The 27,361-nt window shown below is 36.9% G+C and overlaps 3 protein-coding genes across 3 annotated transcripts in view; 2 read left to right on the top strand and 1 right to left on the bottom strand.

The window, feature by feature from the left end:
• Positions 1 to 27,361, bottom strand: part of LOC113118562 (nuclear receptor-binding protein 2-like) — a 465,395-nt gene that overhangs the window by 261,700 nt on the left and 176,334 nt on the right. The window lies entirely within an intron of this gene.
• Positions 1,608 to 13,148, top strand: LOC113118466 (uncharacterized). The gene is made up of 10 exons (XM_026287676.1): positions 1,608 to 2,255; positions 4,157 to 4,979; positions 5,955 to 6,428; positions 6,893 to 7,041; positions 7,206 to 7,422; positions 8,340 to 8,499; positions 8,598 to 8,689; positions 9,812 to 10,490; positions 10,591 to 10,705; positions 11,459 to 13,148. Exons 2-10 carry the CDS (start codon positions 4,199 to 4,201, stop codon positions 11,543 to 11,545), a joined length of 2,754 nt encoding a protein of 917 aa, XP_026143461.1. The 5' UTR covers positions 1,608 to 2,255; positions 4,157 to 4,198; the 3' UTR covers positions 11,546 to 13,148.
• LOC113118629 (transmembrane and ubiquitin-like domain-containing protein 1) lies at positions 14,386 to 25,665 on the top strand. Its single transcript, XM_026287962.1, has 3 exons — positions 14,386 to 14,503; positions 16,922 to 17,493; positions 24,760 to 25,665. Exons 2-3 carry the CDS (start codon positions 16,967 to 16,969, stop codon positions 25,109 to 25,111), a joined length of 879 nt encoding a protein of 292 aa, XP_026143747.1. The 5' UTR covers positions 14,386 to 14,503; positions 16,922 to 16,966; the 3' UTR covers positions 25,112 to 25,665.

Genomic DNA, 27,361 nt, shown 5'->3' with positions numbered 1-27,361 from the left:
CACTGTACAAATTGTGAATAAAAACAATGCAATGATGCAGAAGTTTCAAATTTCAATATTTTATTCAGAATACAACATGACATATCAAATGTTTAAACTGAGAAAATTTATAATTTTAAGGGAAAAATAAGTTGATTTTAAATTTCATGGCATAAACATCTAAAAAAAAGTTGGGACAAGGCCATGTTTACCACTGTGTTTTAGGAATGTTGTTCCCATTCTTGTCTAGTACAGGCATCTAGTTGCTCAACTGTCTTAGGTCTTCTTTGTTGCATCTTCCTCTTTATGATACACGCACTCATGCAACATCATACAATCAGAGATGCAGGCTACTGAACTGAGCGCTGATAACAACTTGGGTTGTTTTTGTCCTCTTTAGTCCGGATGACATGGCATCCCAATTTTCCAAAATCAACTTCAAATTTGGATTCGTCTGACCACAGAACAGCTTTCCACTTTGCCACAGTCCATTTTAAATGAGCCTTGGCCCAGAGAAAACGCCTGTGCTTCTGCATCATGTTTAGATATGGCTTATATTGACCTATAGAGTTTTACCATGGCAGGGTGGATTGTGTTCACCAGCAATGTTTTCTGGAAGTATTCCTGTCCCCATGCTGTGATTTCCATTACAGTATCATTCCTGTATGTGATGCAGAGCCGTGTAAGGGCCCGAAGATCATGGGCATCCAGTATGGTTTTCCGGCGTTGACCCTTACACACAGAGATTGTTCCAGATTCTCTTTGGATGATATTATGCACTGTAGATGATGATGATAACTTCAAACTCTGCAATTTTTCTCTGAGAAACTCCTTTCTGATATTGCTCCACTATTTTTCACTGCAGCATTGGGGGAATTGGTGATCCTCTGCCCATCTTGACTTCTGAGAGACACTGCCACTCTGAGAGGCTCTTTTTATACCCAATCATGTTGCCAATTGACCTAATAAGTCCCCCAGCTGTCCCTTATATGTACATTTAACTTTTCCGGCCTCTTACTGCTACCTGTCGCAACTTTTTTGGAGTGTGTAGCCCTCTTGATATCCAAAATGAGCCCATATTTGGCATGACATTTCAAAATTTCTCACTTTCAACATTTGATGTGTTATCTATATTCTATTGTTAATAAAATGTAAGTTTATGAGATTTGTAAATTATTCCATTCCTTTTTTACTCACAATTCGCACAGTGTCCCAACTTTTTTGGAATCGAGCTGTAGAGCTTGTAATTCTTGCAGTTCTTATAAATTATTCTCACCATTAAAAACACCAATCAATAAAAATAGATAGATAGAAAAGCTATGAAGACTTTAATTGTTAAAATATGGGAATACACTTTGTACATTTTTAAAATGTGGAAAAAATGAAGTAAATTTGTGCTGTATAATTAATCCAAAAATTGTACATTATTTTGTTATAAAATCACACACACACACACACACACACACACACACACACACATATATATATATATATATATATATATATATATGTATATATATATATATATATATATATATATATATATATATATATATATATATATATATATATATATATATATATATATATCTCTCATCTTCCAAAAAACACGTGTTTCCGGACTGCCTCTGTTGACTTCCGGAAACATGGCGATCACCGGGGCGGCGGACGATCACTGGCGGAGTGCAAGGGGAGTGTAACGGAAGGCTGTGCACCGCGAGGTTCAGACCCTAACAGACGAGTCCTCCGCGGCGACAGGAGATGGGTCTCGTGCATGAGTCTGCATCGAGATCATAAAAAGAAACCGCTCCGATCAGGCAGCTTTACTGTCACCTGTGCTGATAATCACTGACTTTAGCTGCTGGGCAAGAGCCGTGCAAGTGGATCAAGCCATGATCGCACCACATTCACGCATTATACTAGCCATATTGTAATAAAACTGTCGCCGTTTCGTGACGCGGAGCAGAACAGCCGCAGCTTCAGCTCGCAGATAACGTTACTGCCAAATCATCGGTGTGAAGTTAGCAGTTCGTTAGCAGTGCTCAGCTCTGCTCCTCTTCCGGGCCCTCAGCAGATGCTCCATAAATCCTGCTTTTACAACATGTCAGCCCTGTTAAAGCCTTTATTAAAGATCCGTTTGTTAATCCACGCAGCCGTGCAGCACAGTTAGCCGTCGACTCGAAACTATAATCTTGCCAATGCCAGCAATACCTGCGTGCGAGCTCATCCTCCTGACCCTGCACATCCATCCATGAACCATCCTCTGAGATAAACATGTAAGCCTGCTGTACAAGACATTAGCACACGAGGACTAGGAAAGTCATTTTATGTCTAGTCTGTTTTATAGTGGTACATTTTTAAGACATTTCAAGCTTTTTACTGTCACTGTACAGGTACAATGAAACTATTAAGAGTGTTGAAGAGAACGCTGGACCTCTAACTGTTAAAGGAACAATCACCTTAAATGAAACTTCTGTCATCATTTACTCACCCTCATGTCATTCCAAACCAGAATGACTTCGTTCTGTGGATTGAGGACAAAAAACATCATTAAAGTAGTTCATATGACTGTATCCCAAGTCTTCAGATATATAAAAGCTTTTTATAAGCTCAAAAAATTGTGGTTATCAGTGAAAATCATGCTTGACAACTGTGATCACCAATTGAGTTCATTGTATGGAAAATAACAACTTAGAACATAAATTAATTTGTAATTGAACGTATTTTAAAATCTAATTGATTCCTCTGATGACCCTGGGATCAGTGTCACATGATCTTTCAGAAATCATTCTAATTTGCTGAAATATTTCTGGCTTGGTATCAGTGTTGATGAAAGTTGTTGTGCTGGTCAATGATTTTGTGGTAAGCTCTATTTTAGTAGCTCCATGTTGTTTATATGTCTATATTCCAAGTCTGAACATATATAAAAGCTTTTTGTGAGAAACAAAATGAAGTTGTGGTTGCAAAGATGTTATTCCACTGAAAATCTTACTTGACCGCTATAAACACCATTGGGTTCTTTGCATGGAAAAGAGCAGCTTGGACATAGAGCTATAAATATCCTAAAAATGTAAATAACAAGGTCAAATGAGATTTAAACAACATGAGGGTGAATAAATGATGACAGAAATGTCATAAAAGGGAGCAAACGATGTTGAAATGGCATTAAAATAGTCCAAGAATGTTATTGTTCTCAGAGATGATCACTTCCTTGGCTAACTGCTGATGTGGTCATAGCGTCAGTGTTTCCATTGACTAGTTGCTCTAACATGATGCACTGATAAAAGATGCACTTGTGATGTCAGTCTCTGTTTACAGCAGTTGGACTCATAATGCAATATTCAGTGTACAATATTTGGATTAGTACTTGCTTGATAACCTGAATATGTGATTCTCCTGTACCAAGGTTCCATTTATTTTATCAAAAATCAGTAATACTGTGAAATATTATCACAATTTAAAATAACTGTAGTATGTTTCTATTTCTGTGATGACAAAGCTGAATTTTCAGCATCATTACTTCAGTCTTCAGTGTCACATGATCCTTCAGAAATCATTCTAATATGCTGATTTAGTGCTCACAAAATATTTTGTATTATTATCAATGTCGAAGACAGTTGTGCTGCTTAATTTTTTTTAGAGGCCATGCTACATTATTCAGGATTCTTTAATGAATAAAAAGTTTCAAATAGCAGCATGTATTAGAAATATAATTTCAGTGTAAAAGCCTTTACAGTCACTTTTGATGCATTTAATGCATTGTTGTTGAATGAAAGTGCTAAAAAAAAATCTTACTGACCACAAACTTTAGTGTACGTCCTTGTCTGGATAGCTGTTTTATATCTGGATCAGCCTTAGAATCAGTATAATTGTATTATTGCGTATGAAAACCGTCCTACTTCATAAAGGAGGTCTGATTCAGATGTGAGGAGGGGATATCCTCTCCTCCGCTCAGCCACTGATGGAAAGGGCACATCAGCCTGACGATTCTCAAGTTACCGTCTATTTCTGGAGCACCTCCTGTCTGATTCATCAGTGTGGAGATGAGGTTCTATTAGTGCTGAACCATAATGATGCATCTCTCTGTGGTTTAACACTAAACACTGTTGGAGAATGACTGATTAAATCATATGTACTATAAAGTATTCTCCGTAAAAGATGTGCTTTCTGTTTGTAGGGGTGTTCTTTTGAACTTCACTGTTGGATCACCCTATATACCATGCTGGGGCTGCCTGTCTTTGGCCTCTTAACCTGCAGGAGATTCTCCTTGCCCCACCAGCCTTCTCACCTACTGAGTCTAGGTGCTCTCACTAGTATGTACAGCACACGTATGTACAGCGGTGGTGGGGGGAAGCCAGGTCGCCGCATCGGCCTAATAGGAGGAGGGCCACCCATGCTGGAGAGCCACCATCATCCGCTCCCGCCTCATCACCCTCATGTCCATCAGCCTCAGAGCTACCCAGCCGTTTATCAAGCCCGTCTAGACACCCACCGGCCCCACTACCAGACCCACCAGCACTTCCACACGCACCCTCAAGTCACCCACCTCCCCCCTCCACACTACCAGCCCCATGCGCATTTACACCACAGCAAGAAGAAGACCTGGAACTTCATCCACGAGAAGATGAGCTACGACACTTTCTTCACTATGAAGCGGCTGATCGATCGCTCGCGCACCGTGGATGAAGTTCTGCGCTGGGTCACCCAGAATCCAGGGAAGATCTCGCACAATCATTACCCCATTGCCCTTCAGAAGATTGGTCAGCTCCTGGTGCTGCAGCAGGCCGGAGGTCAGGCGGGTGGGAGCGGAGCAGGGGGCGGTGGAGGAGCAGGTGATGGAGTCTTGCCTGCGTCCTCCGGAGGAGGTTCGGGGGAGAACGCCATACGTCAGATTCTGGATAATCAGGATTTTCAGACGCTGTGTGATGCCATTGTCAATGACTGCTCCAAGTTCGACAACTTCAGCATTGTTAACTGCCTTTATGCTGTTGCTGCTCTTGGTGAGTCCGTAGTGAATGTACTGTAGTTAGATAACATGGTATGGTACTTTTTGCACTGTTTTTAGATTGTTAATTAAGCAAATGACATTGAAATTACGTGCTAAAAAAAAATATTCATAAATAATTTAATAATAATAATATTTCAAATAATAATTTAAAGAAAAGAAAAAGAGAAAGTCTGACATTTCTGACATGACATTTCTATATATATATATATATATATATATATATATATACGTATTTTTCGGACTATAAATCGCACCTGAGTATAAGTTGCATCTGTCAAAAAAACGTCATGATGAGGAAAAAAACAACTATAAGTCGCATTTATTTAGAATCAAGAACCAAGAGAAAACATTACCGTCTACAGCCGCGAGAGGGCGCTCTATCCTACTCAGTTTAGACTACAGGAGCACTGAGCGTTATAGAGCGCCCTCTTGCGGCTGTAGACGGTAATGTTTTCTCTTGGTTCATTTCTCTCCGTTCATGTCAAATTAATTTTGATAAATAAGTCGCACCTGACTATAAGTCGCAGGACCAGAGAGAGAAAGAAATTTAATATTTATTAAGGAAAAAAAAGTTGTTTATTGAAAACACAAAATGTTTTCTGTACCAGCTTGAGTTTAAAAAGTTATTAAAACAAAGAATTTTTTTATTTTTTAAATTATGAAAACAAAAATTAAATAACATAAAAAAGTAGCTTGAAATGGCTTTTTTCCGTAATGAAAAATATTTAGCATATTTAAAAAGTATAAAAACAATTAAATAAATAATAAAAACATATTTTTACAATATATATATTTTATTTTAAGAATGAGATTGTTGTTGTTTGATTTGTGTAGCATGTGACACTCTTGACACTGCTTGATATGCCATGTCAAAGACCCAGTTACAGTCTATAGTTTCTTGACATAATATTTGAATATAAAAACATGTATCGTTGTATTGATCCTGTGTGTTCTCCATCTCACTCAGGGCTGCCCAGTGACTCTCAGATCGTGCAGGTTCTGGAGGAAGAGTCCCAGGCTCGGCTGTCCCAGTTTAACCAAAAGGACATCTCCATGGTTTTCAGCAGCAGCATGAAGCTACATCCATCCAGCCAGCATCCCTTGATTGAATCATGTCTCGCAGGGCTAGAGAAGAACATTGAGCGGGAGCGCCACCCTCAGACGCTCTTCCTCCTGCTCTCCTACTACCGCACTAAATGGAGAGCGCTGCGGGCGGCAGATGGAGTCTCTCCTGAGCAGCTGGTGGTGAACCGGAAGATCCTGCGGCTGGTGAAGCACACGCTGGCCAGCGTTAGCAGCGTCAGGGACCATGAGATGGCTCTGCTGGATGAGATGCTGTCAGCTTGTGCCAGGGAGGCTAGCAACAAGAGCCTGGAGCTTATCTTCAGCTCTCACCTCTTCTACCAGAACAGGCAGGAGAAGTTTGTGAGCAGCCTTGCAGGTGAGTTAGTGACTAATTTGAGGGGCAGTAGTGGCCTAATGGTTAGAGAGTCAGGCTTGTGACACAAAAGTCTCAGGTTTGAGTCTCTTTCAAAAGCTAATACCTTTTTTAAGTGTTTTTGAAAGTAGTTTCTTATGCACGCCAAGGCTGCATTTAATTAAAAATACAGTTAAAGCAGTAATATTGTGAAATATTACTATAGAAATGTTTATATTTGAATATATTTTTTAATGTAAAATAATTTTTTACTGTGAAAATGTGCAAAATTTGCTAAATGATAGGCTTCTGATAAACAAACAGAAATTATTATTCATAACTCTGACCACTTAATATACAATGTATTTTTTTTTTTTTACTATTTCTTTGTACTTAAGTTTTTTAAATGACACAATATTTACTGTTGCCAAGAACTGAATGGGGGATGAATAATGAGGCTACCTGTAAACCCTTTTTTATCTTTTCAGAAGAGCTGCCTAAAAAGGTTGATGGCATTACGCCTTACACCATGGCCCTCATCGCCAAATACATCGCTCGCCATCGTCTCAGAGAGACGCGCTTACTAGACACCATCGCTGACTTCTTGGTCAAGAAGGGTGAATACTTGGACAGCAAGGTTAGACGACATATCCAATTTCAATACAAAGAGTTGTTTCTATAGGAAAGAATCGGAGTAAAATACAAACTAATTTACATTTTCCATATTATATAATGCTGATAAAATCAAATGAGCAATGTGTTGTATGTATCTTTTCCCCTTTGCATATTTCCTTTGTCTAGGTGATCCAGAAACTTGTTTTCCCGTTCAGTCGTATGAGTTATCGGCCGGCTAATGAAGCTCAGTTTTTCTCCAAGCTGGAGATGGTGCTCGAACTAAAGGCCCTGAGCTCTCCGCTGGCCACTGTAAACATCCTCATGTCTTTGTTCCAGCTTGGTCATTTCCCCGGGGTTGTGCTTCACCGGGTCTTCTCTCCGTCTTTCATCAGTAATGTCACCAGTGAGTTTACTGAATGCTTGTTTGTGGAGTGCTAAGAAGACTAGTGCTCGTCTCTTGAAAAGATAAAATAGTCAGCCTTTAAAAATCCTTATTTGCTCAGATGGGTTAAGGCTTCGTGTTTTTATTTTTTAATGTTTAATGAAACTGAGAATATCCTGGTCACACTCATGCAAACACTTAACGGGGGACAGATAGCAATAGTGACCTCTGCTGGTTGATTTATTTTTTCTTTACATGATAATCAGTGCAATTCTCTAAAAGTATACTTTTTTTACAGTAGCAATATTTTACAGTCCACTCATACAGAGACCCACCAAACAGAATTGCAAAACAAAATGAAGAAATGTATAGGTCATATTTCATATTATTAAATCCAGTAGAAAAAATACTGACATGATGTGTGCTTTACAAATGATCAGCTAAGAATTGTGGTTTATTTTCATGAAAATCATTTTAGAAGTCAATTGGTTCTTACAATAGGCTTTTTTATACAAACGTTTAAGTTTGGGGTCGGTAAGTTATTTATTTTTAAGTCTGTTATGCTCACCAAGTCTGCATTCATTTGATCAGAGATTCATTAAAAACAGCACAATTGTGAGATGTTATTACAATTAAAATGAACTTGTATGAAAAAAAATATTTATTCCTGAATTTGCATCAGCCATTACTCCAGTCTTCAGTCACATGACCCTTCAGGAACCATTCTAACAAACTGATTTGGTGCTCAGGAAACCTTTTTTTTTTTAAATTATAATCAGTGTTGAAAACAGTTGAGCTGCTTAATATTTTTGTAAAAATCATGATACTTTTTCCAGATTCTTTGTTGAATAGAAAGCTCAAAATAACAGTATTTAACAACTTTTTTGTGACAATGTTGAAGTGTTTCCTGTCACACCTGCTCTGTCTCTTGTTTGTAGACAGCCCGTATGCCCTGATTGTACGTCGCTACCTTTCACTACTGGATGCAGCCGTAGAGCTGGAATACAGGGACTACACTGGACCCCGCCTCCAGGAGACCCACAAAGTGCTCATGTTTGACCACGCTTTAACTGCAGACGAGGTGAACCGCAAATACAGGTAAGTGACTTTCGAAATCTTCCTGTATCCTGAAACCCAGAAGACGTGTGTCATCAGTTAGTCCAGGTAACCGTGAGCTCAGAGTGTTTGTGTTGCAGTTATAAAGGTCTGGTTGCAGAGGCACTCCGGCAGCTTGTTGGTGAGCACGGCTACAAACAAGATGAAGTTCTCGCACCAGGATATTACACAGGTCATTTTCTTGGTGTAGTCCAGCTATTTGTGTAGAGGTCGCCTGATTTAGGTTTTTGGATGACTGATATAAAGCTGAAGTAGGTCAATATGATATCGCTCTTTTTTATTGTAAAGATTGTTGTGTACAAATGCATAATTTCTGCAATAAAGGTTATTTTACATAAAGTTTACAAAAATAATTAGAAATAAATCATAAAGTTTCAAAGTAAACTAAAGCCCAAAAAATAAATCACAATTCCACTTCTGACAAATTGAATGGCCGATGATGATCATTGCAAAAAATACCAAATATTGGCCGTGGCTATTGCATGCATGAAATTTAACATTCTTATTAAATTTGTATTTATTATTATTAGTATTAGTAGTAGTAATTTTGGTGTTAAGAAAATCATGTGTATTCTCTTGCAGTTGGGAATGTAATGATTCACTAAACTTGATACAATTGACGATAATGATTGTACAATGCAAAACAATTTTTTTATTAATAAGCAAAATGATATTTAAGTCAACTTCTAAATGAAAAGTTGTCCTTCTATTATTATTATTGGATGGACAAAATGCTCCACATTTCTTTGTGAAATTAAAATAGGTAGAATAACATAAACTAAACTGAAATTTTAAAACAAACCCCAAAACAGCTATGCTAGTGCTCTTTCATTTAAAATTAGAAGCAACCACTGTATTTCAATCATGATCCACGCATTCAACATTAACAGTTTTGTACACTTTAGTATAGGGTCCAATTCACACTAATAACTACTTGCTTATTAGCATGTCTGTTATTAACATATTGGCTGTTTATTAGTGCTTATAAAGTACATATAATGCATGACATCCATAATCCTACCCAATACCCTAAACTTAACAACTAACTTATAAACTATTAATAAGCAGCTAATAAGGGGTTAATTGAGGATCATAGTTAATGGTTAGTTAATAGTGAGAATTTGACCCTAAAATAAAGTGTGACCACAGTTTTTAAACTAAATTGAATTGCGTACTTTGATATTTGAAAGAAGAAACGGAATGGTCTGACTTTAGCTTTGTGAAACTATAATACTCCATAAAACACATCTACTTGAAACAAAAGAAATGAATGTCGTGCTTTGTCTTCTGGCAGATTTCCTGCTGTGGATCGACAGCACGGGCCGCGTCCTCCCCATCAGAACAGGCACAGCTTCAGCATCATTAGCAGCAGGCTCAACCGCGTGTGTCGTACTGAATCTCAAATCTCCAGAGGGGACTGGCTCTGTCGCAGCCCTCACTACTGACTTCCAGAAGTTCTCTCCCTTTGCCCCGTCACTGGAGGAAGGGGCCGACAAGAGAACAGGAGAGGAGTCTGCCTTCCTCTCCGCTCATATGCGTCCCTCAGCAGCTGCAGCGGTGGCAGGCGGATCTCAGAGGGTCGGCCCTAATGGAACGGTCTCGCTAGACTACAACCCATATTACACCACTTCAGATTATTACTCGACTCTAGCCAAGGAACACTCTCTGGAGAGCCAGGACAGCTCCACTCTCAGTAGCCCCTCAGACTGCCTGACTCAGACGGGACCCTCCATTCCAGAGGGGGTTGCCACGCAAGACTCCCTGTTCCAGTTCTCCATTGGAAAAATCCTGGAGGATGAGGGAGGTGCTGCGGCAGAAGCGAACCCGGGGCCAGACTGTGAGATCACTACATTTTACGAAGCTGTTTCATACCCAGAGGGAGGCGAGAGTGATGTTGTAGCCGCTTCTCCACTGCAGCTTCACAACCCAGACAAAACTGAAGCTGACCGGACCACAGGAGAGCAGGTGAAGAGGTCAGTCATTCATTCAGTCAAATATATATGCCATCTAGGCTTGAATGTCTTGCTCTTAATCTTTAATTAACCCACTCTTTCTGATCTTCCTCACATGCAGGGTAATTATGTCTGTGAATGATAAATGGCATTACTGCCATAATTCTGACGTGCTGGTTGGATCCAGGGCAATGAGAGACCGTCACCTGCAGTTACTGGGCTACATCATACTACAGGTGAACACTCTGCAATATATTTGATTTATTCACTTTTTAATTTCTTGCTGTCTTAAGATATCATATGTGATGTCTAGTTTATTTTAAATAGTAGATACCCACCAATATTTGCTATCTGACTTCATTTTTGATAGCAGAATATAATGTTTTATGTTGCATTTAATCATTTTTGTTACAGGTAATATTACAAATCTGTAATCAAACTTAATCTAATTGCAGCTATTTTTCTTTAAAAAATAAAGCTGTACAGTATACTAAAATCAGTAGTAACAGTCAATGTATATGTACATATTAAAACTGTAATTTTGAAAAACTCAGTTTGCATGAGGAATATAAAGTAATAATATTTTTTCTCTCTGAAATTAATACTTTTATTAAGCAAGGAAACAAATTGACCAAAAAGAGACAGTAAAAACATTTCTAATGAAAAAAAAAAATATATATATATATATATATATGCTGTTAATTTGATTCATGATCAAAGAATTATGAAAAAAGTTCATAAAAGTTTTCAACTTTGATGTAATAAGTAATGATGCTGAAAATTCAACTTTGCATCACAATACATTACTGTTTAAATTTATATAAATATTGCACTACAGTATTTTGATCAAATAAACCTGCTAAATACAGTTAAATCTTTATATAATTAAGGTAGCAGTAAATTATAGTAAAATGTTCAAAAATAATGAATTTACAAAAGAAAAAAAATAGATTACAAAATATTTATATACCTATGACTTTTACTTGCAGTTGCCCTATTTGGAGTTGGAGAAGTTGAACGGGATAGAGGAAGTGAAGCAGTACCTACACAAAAAGCTGCTGGAGGTTCCTTTATGACGACATAAAAGGATGACGTGTGTTTGTGAGCTTCAGAGAGCATGTGCATCACCCACACTTTCAAGAGTGTGTGTTGTTTTCAGAAAGACTTGGTGTACGTATGTATCTGTGTGTATGTGAGCGTCTGTATGCGCGTTTGTACACAGGATGTGAACAGTTCTTGTTTTCAGAACAAAACTTCAGCTGACACAAGAAATCTGGATGGGTGTTACTGTTATTCTTTAATTACACAGAGATCTTCTTTGGGCAAAGTTCTAAATAATATATGTAGTCTAACTGTGTCTGGATGATACAGCTTATTCAGCGCCATCAAACAAATATGACTGCCCTCAGCAAATAAAACAAGGGCCATTTCAGACTCGGTGAACAGTATATTGACATCACAAAAAAATCAGCAGCACTTCTGAAATGTTATCTTTTGTTCAGAGTACGTGTTTTTTTTGGTATATTTGGGGGTGAAAAGAGCAAGTGTTTTATTATTATATGCTCCTCAGCATTTTATTTTAGCTTTTGATAGTGTTCCCACATCCTCTTTTGTGTCCTCACTGTTATTTTGGTGTGTTTAGGTGCAAATTTGGGAGCAGGAGCTAAGTTTGTCTTTTGGGGCAAGTATTTGTTTTAGTTTTATGGTTGTGGACACAAGTGTGCGGGGGTCTGGTGATGAGCCACAGCTATTTCTGTTTCAGATGCTGCCACCACGACTTTGATTTTAAACCTGAGGGTTTGGGAATAAATATGGACATATATATTAAGACATAAGTGGGGATGTTGATTAAAAGTCTTATGATGTGAACTGTATGGCGTTACAGAACAGAAAACGTTGGAATGTATAAGAATTATTATATACAGGAATGGGATGTGTTTAAGGATTTTATTTTCTCAAAATGATTAACCGCTTTGGAGTCATGTGAGGACAAAAGCAATGCACAAAGTTGACTGCAGGATAGTTATTAAATAATGTTTTCATCTCTTTCCTATGTGGAGGATGTTGCATTTTTAGATTGTGCCTTTAGAGTATGAATATGTCCTCACTGTAATCTTTAGACAAATTCTAAACAAAAAGCTTAATGAAAGTCTTTCATGAAAAGACAAGTAAATGTAGCTGTGTTTAAAAGAAATGAAAAATTTTAATTTCATCCTTAAAAAGAAATTAATTCATTAAAATCCAGTTGGATTTATCATATTCATTTTTGTCACAGTGACAGGCAACAATCTAGTGTGATATTTTAATATTATCATAGTTTATTTTAATAAGTACATAGTTCATTTCAAATAAATCCAAGAAGATATGTTATATCAAGGCTTTGCTTACATTCACATGATTCGAGAAGCTTGATGTGAACAGAATTTAGAACCTAAAATCAGATATTAATATGGAAGATGTATTTCGTGCGAGTCAACCACATACCACTTTCTCTGTATGCATTTGCTTTGCTCTTTCTTTAGAGGGAAAGATAATTTATTATGGGAAGTGAATGTAAGTAGACCGTGTGAGTGAATGTCTGTGTCAGGTAGCAGGTGGGGAAATGGATCGAAATGTTTGTTTATATATACATATTAAAATGTCTATATAAAAATATTAAAAATGAGAAAGCAGAAAGTCTAGTTTGTCTTGAATTGATTTTTTCAAGCCAGGAAGATATCCTTACAGTACACTCTATCCTTATGTCAAGCTGCAACCGATATCCACCATTATTTGAGTGTTATGTATATGATATTATAGTATTTATTAACATTTTGAATTGCCTTATATTCAGGGACTCACGCTTTAAAAAGTCTTACATTTAATTGTATCCAACTTAAAGCCATAAAAAGTCTTAAATGGTACAAGAAATATTTTATAAACATCATTGAAAAAAGTCATAAACTTGAGGTACCCTGATTTATACTTTATTTTCATATAATTTGAGTTTATGAACTAATTTGCTCATCATTGAGTTACATTGTAATCTATATAAATTATTATTAGTATTATTAGTAATTTTCATTACTATCAATAGTTTATTTCAGATTCAATTAAGTTATCTTAGTGTTCCATTTCTGTTTAACTTTCCGTGGAACAGAAAGGAAGATATTTTAGTAATCTAATCTTAATTATTATTAATAATAAAATTTTATTAACATTATTTTATTTCAGCTTCATTTCAGTTACTGTAAATGGTAGTTTGTTAACAATATGTCTCATTTGAGCATAAATCCTCATCAAGCTGAATATGTAAATCGTGATGATCGACTTCAAAGGGATTATGCGGTGATCTGCTGGCCTGTCAGACTTAATGGATTCAGCCGTTCATCACAGTCTGAACAGGTGCGATTGGCAGCTCTGGGTTTGTCACATCAGCATCTGTGTGTGAAGGACAGACAGTTAAAGCAACATCAGATGATCTAGTTGCAAAATACATGCACCACGTATTCACTAAAAGAGCAGCGCGTGTGCATTTTGGCACTGCTGCGTTGACAGCTAAAGTGTTCGAATTTTCTTAAAGAAACCGTTCACCTTCACTCCCCCTCATGTCGTTCCAGATCTGTTTTACTGGCTTTCTTCTGAAGAACAAAAGAAAATATATTTTAAATAATGTTGGTAACAAAACAGTTTTGATGACAATTAAGAAATTCATTAAAATATATTTTATGTTCCACTGAAGAAAAAGTGAGTAAATTCCGACAGTTTTTTTATTTTTTTATTATGGGTTGAACTATACCTTTAAGTACTTTCTATTTCCAGAATAACAGAAAGTTATCCGTGATTAATAATATCGAGGGAAAAAAAATGGTTTAATTTTGACTAAATAATTAGTTGTCTAAAAGGATTTCAGTCAAACCAGTATTTTGAAGGTAGATTTTTTAACCGGAAGTAGCGTTCGTTATTGTGGCGTCGTTCTCTCCTGCCAGGGATAAGGAAGCTCATACGTTAAACGGTGAGAATCATGGACCATCATACGATGTGATATGTCAACGGTAAGTCAACGGTTTTCGGAGCCTCGGAGATGTTTGTAAGAAGTTTTAATTCCACTAATTTCGAGGACACATTCAGCCGAGGCTTAGATAAAGGAAACGGCTGTGTTGAGCTCGTGTTAGCTGCTCTCGAGCTTGTTTCGTGGCGTAGCGGTGCGCGAGCGCTGACCTGCCTTTACCTTCAGGGACAGATTTTGACTAATAAACACACACACCTGATGCGTATCAGACCGAAACTCATTGATTTAGAAGAGATTAGAATTATCAATTTTTTGGTAAAAAAACAAAAAAACAAAAAAAAAGTCAAACTTTTTTTGTGATTGTATTGGTTACGTGACTGTTGAGATCAGTTTTTTTCGTTTACTCTTCGTTCTCTTACCTTTCATTACAATTCATGATTAGACGCGTAAATTCAGCTGTCGTTCATGTGTACGATCATACCTTTGTATTTAAATGACGCTTTTAAAAAAGGTTTTACTTTTAAAACTGTATATAGACAGTTATGAAAAGTATGTCCTGATGTATTGACCCTCGTGTTGTGTCAAACCCGTGTCACTATTTCTGTGGAGCAGAAGAGGAGAAGCTTCTCTTCACTTTCACTGTATGGAGTAAAATGATGTGAAAGTGAAGACAATGTTCTGCCTAACAGAAGTTCTGCCTCTTTTGTTTCATGCTTGAAAGAAAGCAATAGAGATTTGGATCTCATTCTGAGGAACATATTCTACCATCTTTGCTCTTGTGAAATACTGTGGAGTGGACAGCATGCGTAATGAAAGCAGCTGTCATCAGTATGAGATGTGACCTGAAACATGCTGATGTCCACATCTAAAGAGTGGAAATGTCAGGTTAACTGAGGGACCACTTCACTGCTTCTCTGTTCAAAGGTTGCGGCTTATGCTTGTAACAGTTTAAAGGATTGTACACAGAGGCTATTTTCTTTAACAGTCACGCTGTGGAAAAACATCAAATTTATAGACCAATTTATTGCCCTAAAATAATCCAGATGTGGTTATATTATATGCTTTCATTTTTTAAAGCAAGACACTACAGCCAAAAACAAGTTATTTAATTATTATTATTATTATTATTATTTTAATATGCTTGTTAATTTTTTTTACAAATTTGCGATATTTGGCTTTAGTCAAGTCTTCACTAGACTAGTCTTATGACTAGTAGAAAGAAAACATCTAAAATACGATTTCAAAGTAATATACAAATACAAAGTGTGTGTTTTTACTCTCTAAGGTTTCATTTACAATATACATCTTTAAAAGCTGTTTTCGCAATATTTTTTTTTCTCATGCACTGAGCCAGAAATGTTTACTACAGTAGTACTTGCACACCCTAAAGTGTTATTTCCTTGTGCATTCTAAAGGTTTTTTACAGAGGAGTTTGTTTGTATATGATTTGCCTGATTTATGTAATACTAGCTGCTTACTAATAACACGAGGAACTTTTTTTCCCGTCTGCTGAAACTAGACACTTTTGTAATTTGAGCTGTAATAAAGGATATCCAAATTCTCTTCTGTAAAAACCTTCAACTGTAATATGTCAACAAAATACAAGAATAATTTTAAACTTGGCTTAATACAATGTTCAGATTTCTGGAAATGTGTGCATTTTGATTGGATAATGCATCATTTACATATTCAAGCATAACATTTCAGAAAACAAGTAATACAACAGAGATGTCTTTATGTGATTAATCAACTGGAGAAGTATGATTATATGTTATTTAGCCTTTGTATGTTATTCACCTGTGGTGTCTTGCCCTTATAATTATCTCCCTTTTGCCCCTGCAACTGAACCCACCTGTGATCATTGGCTCAAATTTGAACCACATTTAATTTTTTTTTTTTTTTTTTTTTTTACATTTTAAAGATTCCTCTTGATGGATTTTTTTTTATGTTATGGTTATATGGGGAAAAAAGTCTTATTGAATATTAGAATAACACAGTTTGTTTAAAAAATAAATTAATTAAAAAATGTGTTGTGATACAAATTCTTAAAGCTTCCACTGTAGCTCAAGCTTAATTCACAATATATTTATATTGTCGGTAGCAGACAATTTGAGTGTGAGGGGCTAAATCTTAGTAAATGTAAAATATTTGGGTTATATTTTAAAGCTATTAGGATGCTGAAAGGCTATTATTTAAATAAGAGCAATGTTTGCCCTGTATGATTTTTTTATGGTTATTTTTATAGGAAACAGGAAGTTTTAGTGCTTTCTGTCCACTAAGGTTCTGTTACCAAATAGAGACTTTGGATTTTTTTTTTTTTTTTTTTTGTAGTGAATATAAATTATTGAAGTTTTTCCTTAAAAAGTAAATAAATATGGTTAGCACTGTACTGATGCATAATGCAGACCCTGTATAATGAACTGGCTGGAATGTCTTCAGTAATTGTGAATATATGCTGTAGGTGCCTAGTCTGAAGTTGCCTTAGTCCAGGACCCTGCAGACCAGGATGGCTCTAATAGAGGGGGTGGGTGATGAGGTCACCCTGCTCTTTGGAGTGGTGTTCCTGGTGCTCGTCCTGGTTCTGGCCTGGGCCTCCACTCACACTGTTGTACCCCCTGAACACCTCCTCTCGCCCAGCCAAGGGACCTCCCCCTCCACAGAGACTGACAGCCAGGAGTCACTCCCCCCTGGTAACACAGACTCGTCGTCACCTGGCAGCATCAGGGAGAACAATAAGAGTGAGCCTGGAACAGAAGCGGGAGCAGTGGGACAATCCTCGGATGGTAGTAGGGCTGGGGAAGGAGAGGGAGGCCTCCTAGAAGAAGCAGGTATTGGGAGGGATGGGTTGAGACATCGAGAATCAGCGGGTCCCTCAAGTCAACCTCCAGCCAGCGCCCCAAGTGCCACACAGCCTTTGGCCGAAGATGCACTGAATGACACCCAAAGAAACATGGTGCTCAGGCTGAAGTTCTTGAATGATACAGAGAGGACAGCACAGGTGAATCCTCAAGACACCATTGGTTACGTTAAACGGTAAGCAACTGAAAACTGACCATAAAAAAACAAAAAAAAACATATACATTTTATATATATATAAGGGTTAGTTCACCCAAAAATTAAAATTAGCCCATAAACTACTCGCTCTCAAGTCATCCTAGATGTATATGACTCTTTTCTTCCAGTCAGAGTTATTTTAAAAACTGTCTTTGATCTTTCAAGCTGTTTAATGCGACTCAGTGGGTGTTGCAGTGCTTCAGTCCAAAAGAAGTTAAATAAAAAGCATCCATCCTTAATAAAAAGTGTCTCACACAGCTCTGGGGGGTGACAAAGTTGAATCAATGCATTTTTGTAAGGAAATAATCATATTTGAAATGTAATAATCATTTAGAGGGGACCTATTATGCCCCTTTTTACAAGATGTAAAATAAGTCTTTGATATCCCCAGAGTGTGTATGTGAAGTTTTAACTCAAAGTACTTTACTTTTTTTTTTTTTTTTTTTTTTTTTTGGCCAAAATGCATAATTTCATGTATTCCCCTTTAAATGTAAATTCAAGAGCTCAAGCACCTGACAATACCGGTGCTAGCCTTTGCAAATAAAAACTCCTTTTCTGTCAGTACAAGCCTGTTATCTTTACAGAAAACGTTGGTTTTCATGAGACTCACCGGCGCATGCGCAACACTGACCTCATACCTCATCCGCCCGGAGCTGCTGCCATGTACAACTGTTGGCGCAAGTTACATTTAAGTGATTATTACGTTTTGAAGGGATATTTTTCTTACAAAAATGCATCGATTCGCTACAGAAGTCCTTTGTTAACCCCCGAGGGCTGTTTTTATGGATGGGCACTTTTTATTTAAAGAGCCAGTAAGATGAAAATTCTAAGCTTCCTATCACTGTTTATAAGTCCTGTACATTAGGTTTAAATCCATCCAAGGTTAAAAAACATTGCCATTTTGTCAAAATATCATTTTAAAATTACCTCAATTCTCAGAGATCCCCAAACGGTTCGCGTGAAGCTGTTCAAAAGATTCAGTTTCCTTAAACCCCACCTTTCGGTAGCATACTGTGTTCTGATTGGTCAACTGACATAGTCAGTTTTGATTGGTTGTTCCGCACACACCTCCACGGTAAACTATGCGTTAGCATCTGTTTGGGGTGAATTATCTCTTATTCCTCTCACCGCGAAGCAAACAGTAAAATAAAAAACTTGAACATTCTCGCTGCTTTTTCTTCTGTGTGGGCATATTCAAGCCGCGCGCTTCAGTTTGAATCTGAATAGCGCATTCAGTGCGGAGGCGTGGTCACAGTAGATTTAACGAAGGGAGACATGAAAAGCAGACATCGTGTTGTTTTCATATGGATTACTTTATCACAGAATATCTGTTTTCGGCAGCACTTGTTTAGTTTTAAAGTAGACATGTCAAGCTTTCTATAGATATATCTCTCATGTCTCTTCGTTGAGTATTCACGGAGTTACACTTCATTTTAATCACGTGTTTGTAAATGAAGATCAGCGCAGACAGGCTGCAGACAGCACACATACTGATAAGACGCTCGGGAGAAAACAGACACATAACTTCATAATCATACTTCGCGTTGTGATTCGGAGATGCTCGTTGTTCTAAATAAAGTTGGTAATGAACCCTCTTTTATGGCCAAACGCTTTGAAAATCCCGCCTTGTACTCACCAAGATTAGAAAAGCAGTCATCAGTGAAATGTTGTGAACACAACAAAAGGGATTTGTTGTGCTGCTCTGGTACTGTGGTAAAAATGAATTTTAGCCATTGGTTCTTCTGATCTTCATTCTTTGGCAGTGAAAATAAAACACACCGTCTCCTCGACATGATGCGCTCACACCAAACAGAGCGTCTGTGTGGGGGGGGTGGGGCAGGTCAGAGTTTCGTTTCTCCCAAGACGGTGGGCGGAGATTATTATGCAAAGTGTTCCTAGTGACGTACATAGAGATGAGCAAAAGATTTGAAATCTATAACGACTTGTTTCAGCGATTCAGAGTCGACTCCTTACTTTAAAAGCCAATACCTTTATAAATCGTGTACTTTTTGGTTTAATTACTTTGCACATTGTTTACACAGATGGATAGCTACATCATACACTGTAATACAGGTAATTTTTGATTTCCCATCTGTGTGGCTCTTTAACTTCTTTTGGACTGATGCACTGCAACACCCGCTGGGTGACATTAAACCGCTCGAAAGATCAAAGGGTTTTGAAATCTTTGACTCCGACTGGATTCGTCTAAAAGAAGAAAGTCATATACACCTAGGAAGCCTTGAGGGTGATTCATTTATGAGCTAATTTTCATTTTTGGGTAAACTAACCCTTTAAGATGCTCAAGGCAGCATATAAATTTCAGCACAACGATGGAAATATGGTAGTTTTTATTTTTTTGAATTAGCCAGAAAACTTTAACTTTTATGTAAATTTAATCAAAAATTGTGTTCAATATTGCATGTCTTGTTTGCTTCCTCAATTCAATTAAAGTAAATAATTTAACAGGCATTCTCAAATTAATTTTAAACTGTTGTCGTGCTGCTTCTGTTTTCATGCCTATAACAAGATGGCAGTTGTACAGTGACCATTCAGCTCTTCAGAGGACATTTTTCTTGTTTATTCAATTTTTGCATATTGATTATATCCTTGGCTATCCAAAAGAAGGCTTCTTCCAAGAAAATGTCTGCTGCAGCAGCCCACACACAGTTACCGGCCAGAGACCTTTTGTTCCAACCCCACTACTTCTTCCTATGCAGTGTGTAGCACTATGCTTTCAGTCAGAAGAGTGAACCAAAAAGAGACATCCTTAAGCCTTGTGAGACACAATTATCCATTCTTACAAGTAGTACCAGTCTATTAAAATCAGGCAGAAGTGTACTTCAAAGTGTCTAGTGGAAATATGAGGAATTGAGTATTTGGGAGTCCATATCATGTTTGCAGTATAGGTGAATGCACTCTTTTGCTAGGTGATAGGTCAGATCGAAGAGTTTTTAGTTTTGGGAAGTTATTCATTGGGAAGAGGTTATTTTGTTCTGTTATGAATGGAATTTAAACTTTTCTGAGCAGCTTTACAGAATACCTACAATCTCTGCTAAAAATTTCATTTAAAAAAATTGAAAAAGGATCTGCACACTGTTATGCTCCCTTTATTTTAAGAAGTTAAAACCAGCACACCCCATCTTTTTTTAATTGCTTTTCAAGTCTAGAATTCTAGAATTGATCAATGCTTAACAATATAAAATACAAGTACAAAACGAGACCATATAAAAAAAAACATCGCTCTTAAATACAAAATAAATAAATTAGAAACATGAATTAAAGTCAAGTTCTAAATTCAAGCCCTTAGGGGAAATAGTATTAAGTCTGTAAATCTAGTTAGCTTCTCTTTTTAATAAGATATTGTTGACATCGCCACCTATCTTAGGCACTTTAACACGTTCAATTCCAATATACCTAAGTGTGGAAAGATTATGCCTTTTTGAATTAAAATGTAGTGCTGCTGTTATTTTTTTTTAATAATTTGTGCATATACTACTTCAGTGTTTTGCAATCATAGTTTTTAAAGCACATTGTCTCTTTCATATACACGCCAACCCGCATGGACATTTTATCATATAAATAACATTTTTAGTAGTACAAGTGATGACACCCTTAATTTTAAATTCCCTTCCTGAATGAGGATTAGAAGACATTTGTTTTTATAGTGAAATTACTCTGGGCACAAAGACAACAACAATAATTACCCAAAGGGATGTATAAAAAATGAGTCGGTCATTCAGGTAAACTAACATCAGCTCTTACAAGATGATCACGTATATTAGCAGAGCGTTTATACACAAAGCTTTGGGTTTTTTCAAAGATCTCACTAAGGGGAGGATCAGATTTTAAGATATACCAGTGTTTATTTATGATATTTTTTAAATCTGAACAAATAGGAGAGTATTGAACAGTACATACAATGGATTTATTTTCTGATTTTAATGCGTTTTTATTTAGAGAGGTCTCTTGACTATCATTTCCAAATCTCCTAACTGCAGACTGTATCCAATCTTCATTGTAACCTCGCTCCCTAAATCTGTTAACCAGATCAGTACTTTGTTGTATATATTACTGTTCAGTACTACAAATTCGACGTATCTGGTTAAATTGACTAATGGGCAAGCTACATTTTAAAGTTGTAGGATGGTAGCTCGGTCCATGCAAAAGTGTGTTACGGTCAGTGGGTTTTCTATAAAGATCTGTGATTATTTTATTGCCATTCCTAATAATACGAATGTCTAAAAAGGTAACACATGAATCATTATAATTCACTGTAAAGTGTAAGTGTTCATCATAAGTGTTAAGAGAACTGGAATTGTAGCAATTGATTTTCAGTACCTGACAATAACAAAAATATCATCAATATAACTTCACCAAATTACAATATTAAAAAAAAAAAGGTAAAGTTTCTTTAGACCATTAAATATGAATTTCTTTTCAAAGAGACCCACATACAAGTTAGCATAATTTGTTAATATCTTATAAAAAAAAAAAAGGGAAGCTAACAATATTTACACACTTAAAACTCTTTCCCCTAAGGGCTTGAATTAAGAAGTTAACTTTAATTCATGTTTCTGTCAAAGGTCTTTGACTGAAACACTGCTGGTTTTAACTTCTTGAAATAAAGGGAGCATAACCGTGTGCAGATCCTTTTTCAATGTTTTTATTCATCCTTTGATCTTGCACCTGGTCAAGACTTTTTTGGATGCGTGTATTTTTTATTTTTATTAATGATAGCATTTAAAACACTATTTCGCTGAACACTTTTTTTTCCACCAAACTCCCCAAAAATGTTGCATTAAAATTCATCAGCACTGCATTTTTTAGAGGACAGAATTTCATTTGTGCCTGCATTTTTGCATGGTGTGAACCTGAATGTATTATTTGTTCCTGAACATTTTTTTGGATTGCTGAAGGCTATGAGTTGGCTTTTTTTTTCTTTCGCTTTTTTATTGAATTTTATCTGGAGCTACACACTAAATCTTATTACAACAATGTTTACATTAATTGTGAATTGAACTGTGCTTATAGTAAGCATTTAATGTATAAACTCGTTCTACTGTATCAAATTTAACACCCCTTGAAATCAGAATCTACAAGCAATTATTTTTGATTATGTATATATATATATATATATGTGTGTGTGTGTGTGTATATATGTATATATATATATATATATATATATCACACACACACACACACACACAGTGGGTATAGAAATGAATCACTGCCTTTTAAAACGATCACAATTAGTTGCTTCGCAGTCAGAAAATGAAGACTGATGCAGTCTTTGTTTTATCCACCTGTATTTACTCTACTGTATAAAATCCAAGTGAAAGAAGTAACACCAACATGTCAGGGTGGAAAAAAATCACTAAGTGGGAAAGGATCACCCCCTCCTAAAAATGACTTGTAACAACAAAATACAGCTCCGATCACAGCATCCTCCATCCTCCTGTTGTTAACATTTTTCTTCTTTGTTAACGTTGTTGAATGCCATGCACCAATTACATTGCTGTCGACTGGCTTCTGTCACATCCTAGTACACACTGTCAGAGCAAATGCAACCCTTTTAATGGTACTGGGAAATAGTCTGTGCAAAATCGTCCCAGTACTTTAATACTGTACCTTTAGTTCTGGAACTAAAGCGGTGCGAAAGGCCCTAACGGCCCACAAAGCCATTTGACTTTCAACTGTGATCAGCTGTGTTCATTTTGATTAGCTCCGCATGACAAGAGCTTCCCTGGAGCATTTCAGTCCTTAGGCGTTCAACTGAAGCAAACAATCAACTATGGATGTCAAGGCACTGTCAAAAGATCTCAGGATAAAGTTGTGGACAGGCACAAGTCAGGTGATAGATAAAAAAATTAAAAGGCTCTGTCAATGCGTAAAAGCGCCGTGAAGTCTCTTATTAAGAAGTGAAAGGTATTTGGTACAACACAGACCCTCCATGGATCAGGAAATCACTCCACACCAGATAAATGAGCCAGGAGTAATCAGAGAGGTTACCAAGAGGCCTACAGCAACTCTGAAGCAATTGTAGGAATTTATGACAAAGAGTGGTCATTGTGCGCATGTGACAACAATATAACAAATTCTCCACAAATGTGGCTTGTATTTGAGGGCTGCAAGATAAAAGCCGCTCCTCAAGACAGGCCATATGCAGTCATGACTGAGCTTTGCCAAAACGCATCTTGAAGATTCTGAGGCAGATGAGGCTAAAATTTATTTACTATCCAAATAACAGCATTCCTACATTAAAACACGGAGGTGATGATGTCCTGTTATAGGGATGTTTGTCAGGATAGAAGGGAAAATGGATGGGGCAAAATACTGTCCAATTCTTAAAGAAAATCTGCTGCCCTCTGCCATAAATTTGTCAATGGGAAAAGTTTTACCTTCCAGTGTGACAATGACCTAAAGCACACACGGGGTCCTTAAAATGTCTTAAATAATTTTTCCCTAATAAAAGGCATTAAAAAGTCTTAAAATGTCTTAAATTCAGATTCAATTGGTCTTAAATATTTTTGGTCACATTAATGCTAAAATATCTTGCCTAAAACTAAATAACTGTTTACAATCAGACTGAATATTTTATTTTCTCTCAATCTTGGCAGCTACCATCAGAGAGAATCACCGTAGCAGAATACAGGTCGAACTACCTTTTAAAAATTGAACATATCTGCAGAAACCCTGCACACAGCAAAACTGACCACACAGTGGTTGAAGGAAAAAAGGTGAATGTCCTTGCATGGCCTAGTCAGAGCTCAGACTTGAGAACCCCACTGAAAATCTGTGGAATGATGTGAATACTTCAGTCCACAAACAGTCTCCATCAAACTGAACTGAACTTGAGCAGTTCTGCAAAGAAGAGTTGGCAAATATTGCCAAGTCTAGAAGTGCGGTTAGTAGAGACCAAGACATATCCCAACAGACTAAAGGATGTAGTTAAAGCAAAAGGTTGTTCGACAAAATACTGACACAAGGACATGATCCTTTTTCAAAAAAAAAAATGTGTTCTGTTCTGTTTTTTTTTTTTTATATTTCAATTAGGTATGCACTTAAATTGCACTGAGTAAAAAGCTGGATAAAACAAAAACTTTGTTTATCTTCATTTCAGGCTGCAAAGCAACTACGTCTCCTAAAAATGTCTTAATTTTTTATAAGCTTAAACAAGTAAAGCAGAATGTATAGGTGTTTGTATTTCTGTGAATGTAACATCTATGTGTTTGATTATATTTTCAGGACTTACTTTGCTGGACAGGAGCACCAGGTACGTCTGATTTACCAGGGTCAGCTCCTTCAGGACGATGCTCAGACGTTGGCTTCCCTCAACCTGTCCGACAACAGTGTTCTGCACTGCCACATCTCACAGAATGCCACTCGGGCCATGCCTGCCGGGGCACGGGCTGCTGACCAGGTTCATGTGGCGCTCAATGTGGGCAGCCTCATGGTGCCTCTGTTTGTGTTTATGCTGTCTGTACTCTGGTACTTCCAGATCCAGTACCGGCAGTTCTTCACTGCACCTGCCACCGCCTCACTCGTGGGCATCACCATCTTCTTTAGTTTTGTTGCATTTGGGGTGTATCGCCGTTGATGGCTGTTTCGGTCCACTCATATTCAACATTTGTGTTTGCGCACATACAGATACACATTCTTTGCACTTGCTCACCAATACCAGTGGCAATGTCTTCTTGCATTTTTGGACTTTTCAGGTTTGCTGAAGGCTGGGATTTCAGGGAAACATCTCTGAGGTCTTTTTTATTTTATTTTTCCTCCATCACTTTTGCTATTTTTTATCTGCACCAAGTTTATGCTTGTGTTACAGGTAGAAATATGCTATATATTTGATTTTTAAAAGAAAACTAGAGATTCGTATTGAGCCTGTCCTCTTTTTTTTTTTTTTTGTCACCTTTTTTTTATTTTATGTGCATGCTGCCAGTGTGAGACTGGGGCTTGCTTGTAAGAGGTTATGTGAGCTGATGGTGTTTGAGTTTCAAGTGGGGCTCCTCTGGCCCTCTGCCAGACACAAACTGTACTAAAGCAGGTCAGGTAGAGCTGCTCTTATATGTTGGGACAATTACAATCATTTGTGTACATTAAGGCTTTTGAAATGGAGATATAATCTATTAAATCATTGTTTTATTTATTGGTGACTGCTTTCATTTTTAAAATGTTTTACCACTGCTCATATGATTATTTTGAGATTGATTTGTCCATTTTTGCAAAACCGCACACAATTAAGTGTGTACTTTAGCCCCCAAAACAGTATTGGACCATAAGGTCTTGAGTGCCATTTAATTATATATATATATATATATATATATATATAAATATATATATATATATATATATATTTTTTTTTAGGGGTGTAACGGTATGCAAAAATCACGGTTCAGTACTACCTTGGTTTTAAAGTCACTGTTCAGTTTATTTTTTTTGGTACAGTAAGGGAAAGAAATCAAACATTAAACTGCAGGTTGTTTATTACTATAAACTTTTTTTTTTTTTTTTTTACAATTTGTTTACACTTTTTAAAATACTTTTTAATAAAATATATATAAAATAAATAACTGATTACAGTGCAGCATTACCAATCCCAGCTTGTAGGCCTGCTCATATTTAAAAAATATATATAACTTTTCCAAAGTGGAGCATCAAGTTTCAGTCTTTAGACCTGCTCAGCTTTCATTATTGCGTTGGACTGATCGGAATTAAGAGCAAAGGTCGACGGGAGCTGCGTTTCAATTACAATCGTTTTTTGTCCTAGTTGTAGTGATGTTCACACTCACGTGATGCCTTTTGAAAACTTTAGACCGGTGACACGATGGCATATTGCACCTGTCAAACATAAGTCTATTTTGCCGTCAATACTGTTGACGGTGTCCTTTATCAGTAGGCTTTATATTTATGCTCAACATGAAAAATATATATATTTTTGTCGTGAAGACGAGATCCTGGTCTGTCCGCGGTCTCCCTCTATGTTACCTACAAAAGGAGCAGCATGCCAGCGCCGCGTCAGGCACGTTTCTGGTGTGTAAAGACACAGAAAACGCGAAGCAGAAACGCCACGCTCACGCCACGCAGTCAGTGTCTCACCTGCCTTCGAATCAGCTGCAGGGCGGGATTTGCGCTGAACGAGGAGACTTCCGTCACTTAATATGTTAGTTTAGAAACACGAAAATGTACCTATGTTCCGCACACAAAATATTGCATTCGGTCATTCGGTACACACGTGCACCACACTGAAAGCCCTGTACCCTGGCCCTCAGAATTAACTTAATATTTCTGAGCCCTCTTTCGAATTTCTTTCAACACACTGGTGTCAGAATGTTATGTAATGAATTTCAAGTTAGTTTCCTTTAAGTTGACATTGTGTATAACAGAAAAGTACATGTATATTTCATTGCATTTACATGGACATGACAAGTTCTTGAAAGATAATGTCCTAAAGAGAAAACAGAAGAGTATCAAAATAAGTGTCTTAATTTCAGAAATTATATATTCTTGTTTAACCATTTTAAACCTTAAGGCCTTTTTTTATGAGTGTGAAATGAATGCATTCATGCACTCTTTATAAATCATGTCGGTTTTAAATCCAAATAGCTTTGAGTCCACTAAAAATGTGTATCTGTGAATGGGGAGATATGTATGCAAATATTCAATATCTGTAAAAGTAGGCATTGTTTCAAATTTAAACTCACTAAAATCCTTGTATTTAGGAAAATTTCTCCATTGTTGCAGTGTAAATTCCCTTACGAAAATTTACCATGGTTTTACTACAAATGAAACCAAAAAACCATGGTTACTATAGTTAAACCATGGTAACCACAAATTAACCATGGTT

Source organism: Carassius auratus, chromosome 2, assembly GCF_003368295.1.
Source record: "Carassius auratus strain Wakin chromosome 2, ASM336829v1, whole genome shotgun sequence".
NCBI classification, from domain to species: domain Eukaryota; kingdom Metazoa; phylum Chordata; class Actinopteri; order Cypriniformes; family Cyprinidae; genus Carassius; species Carassius auratus.
Note: the sequence above shows the minus strand (reverse complement) of the source record. Positions and strands in the feature narration are given on the sequence as shown.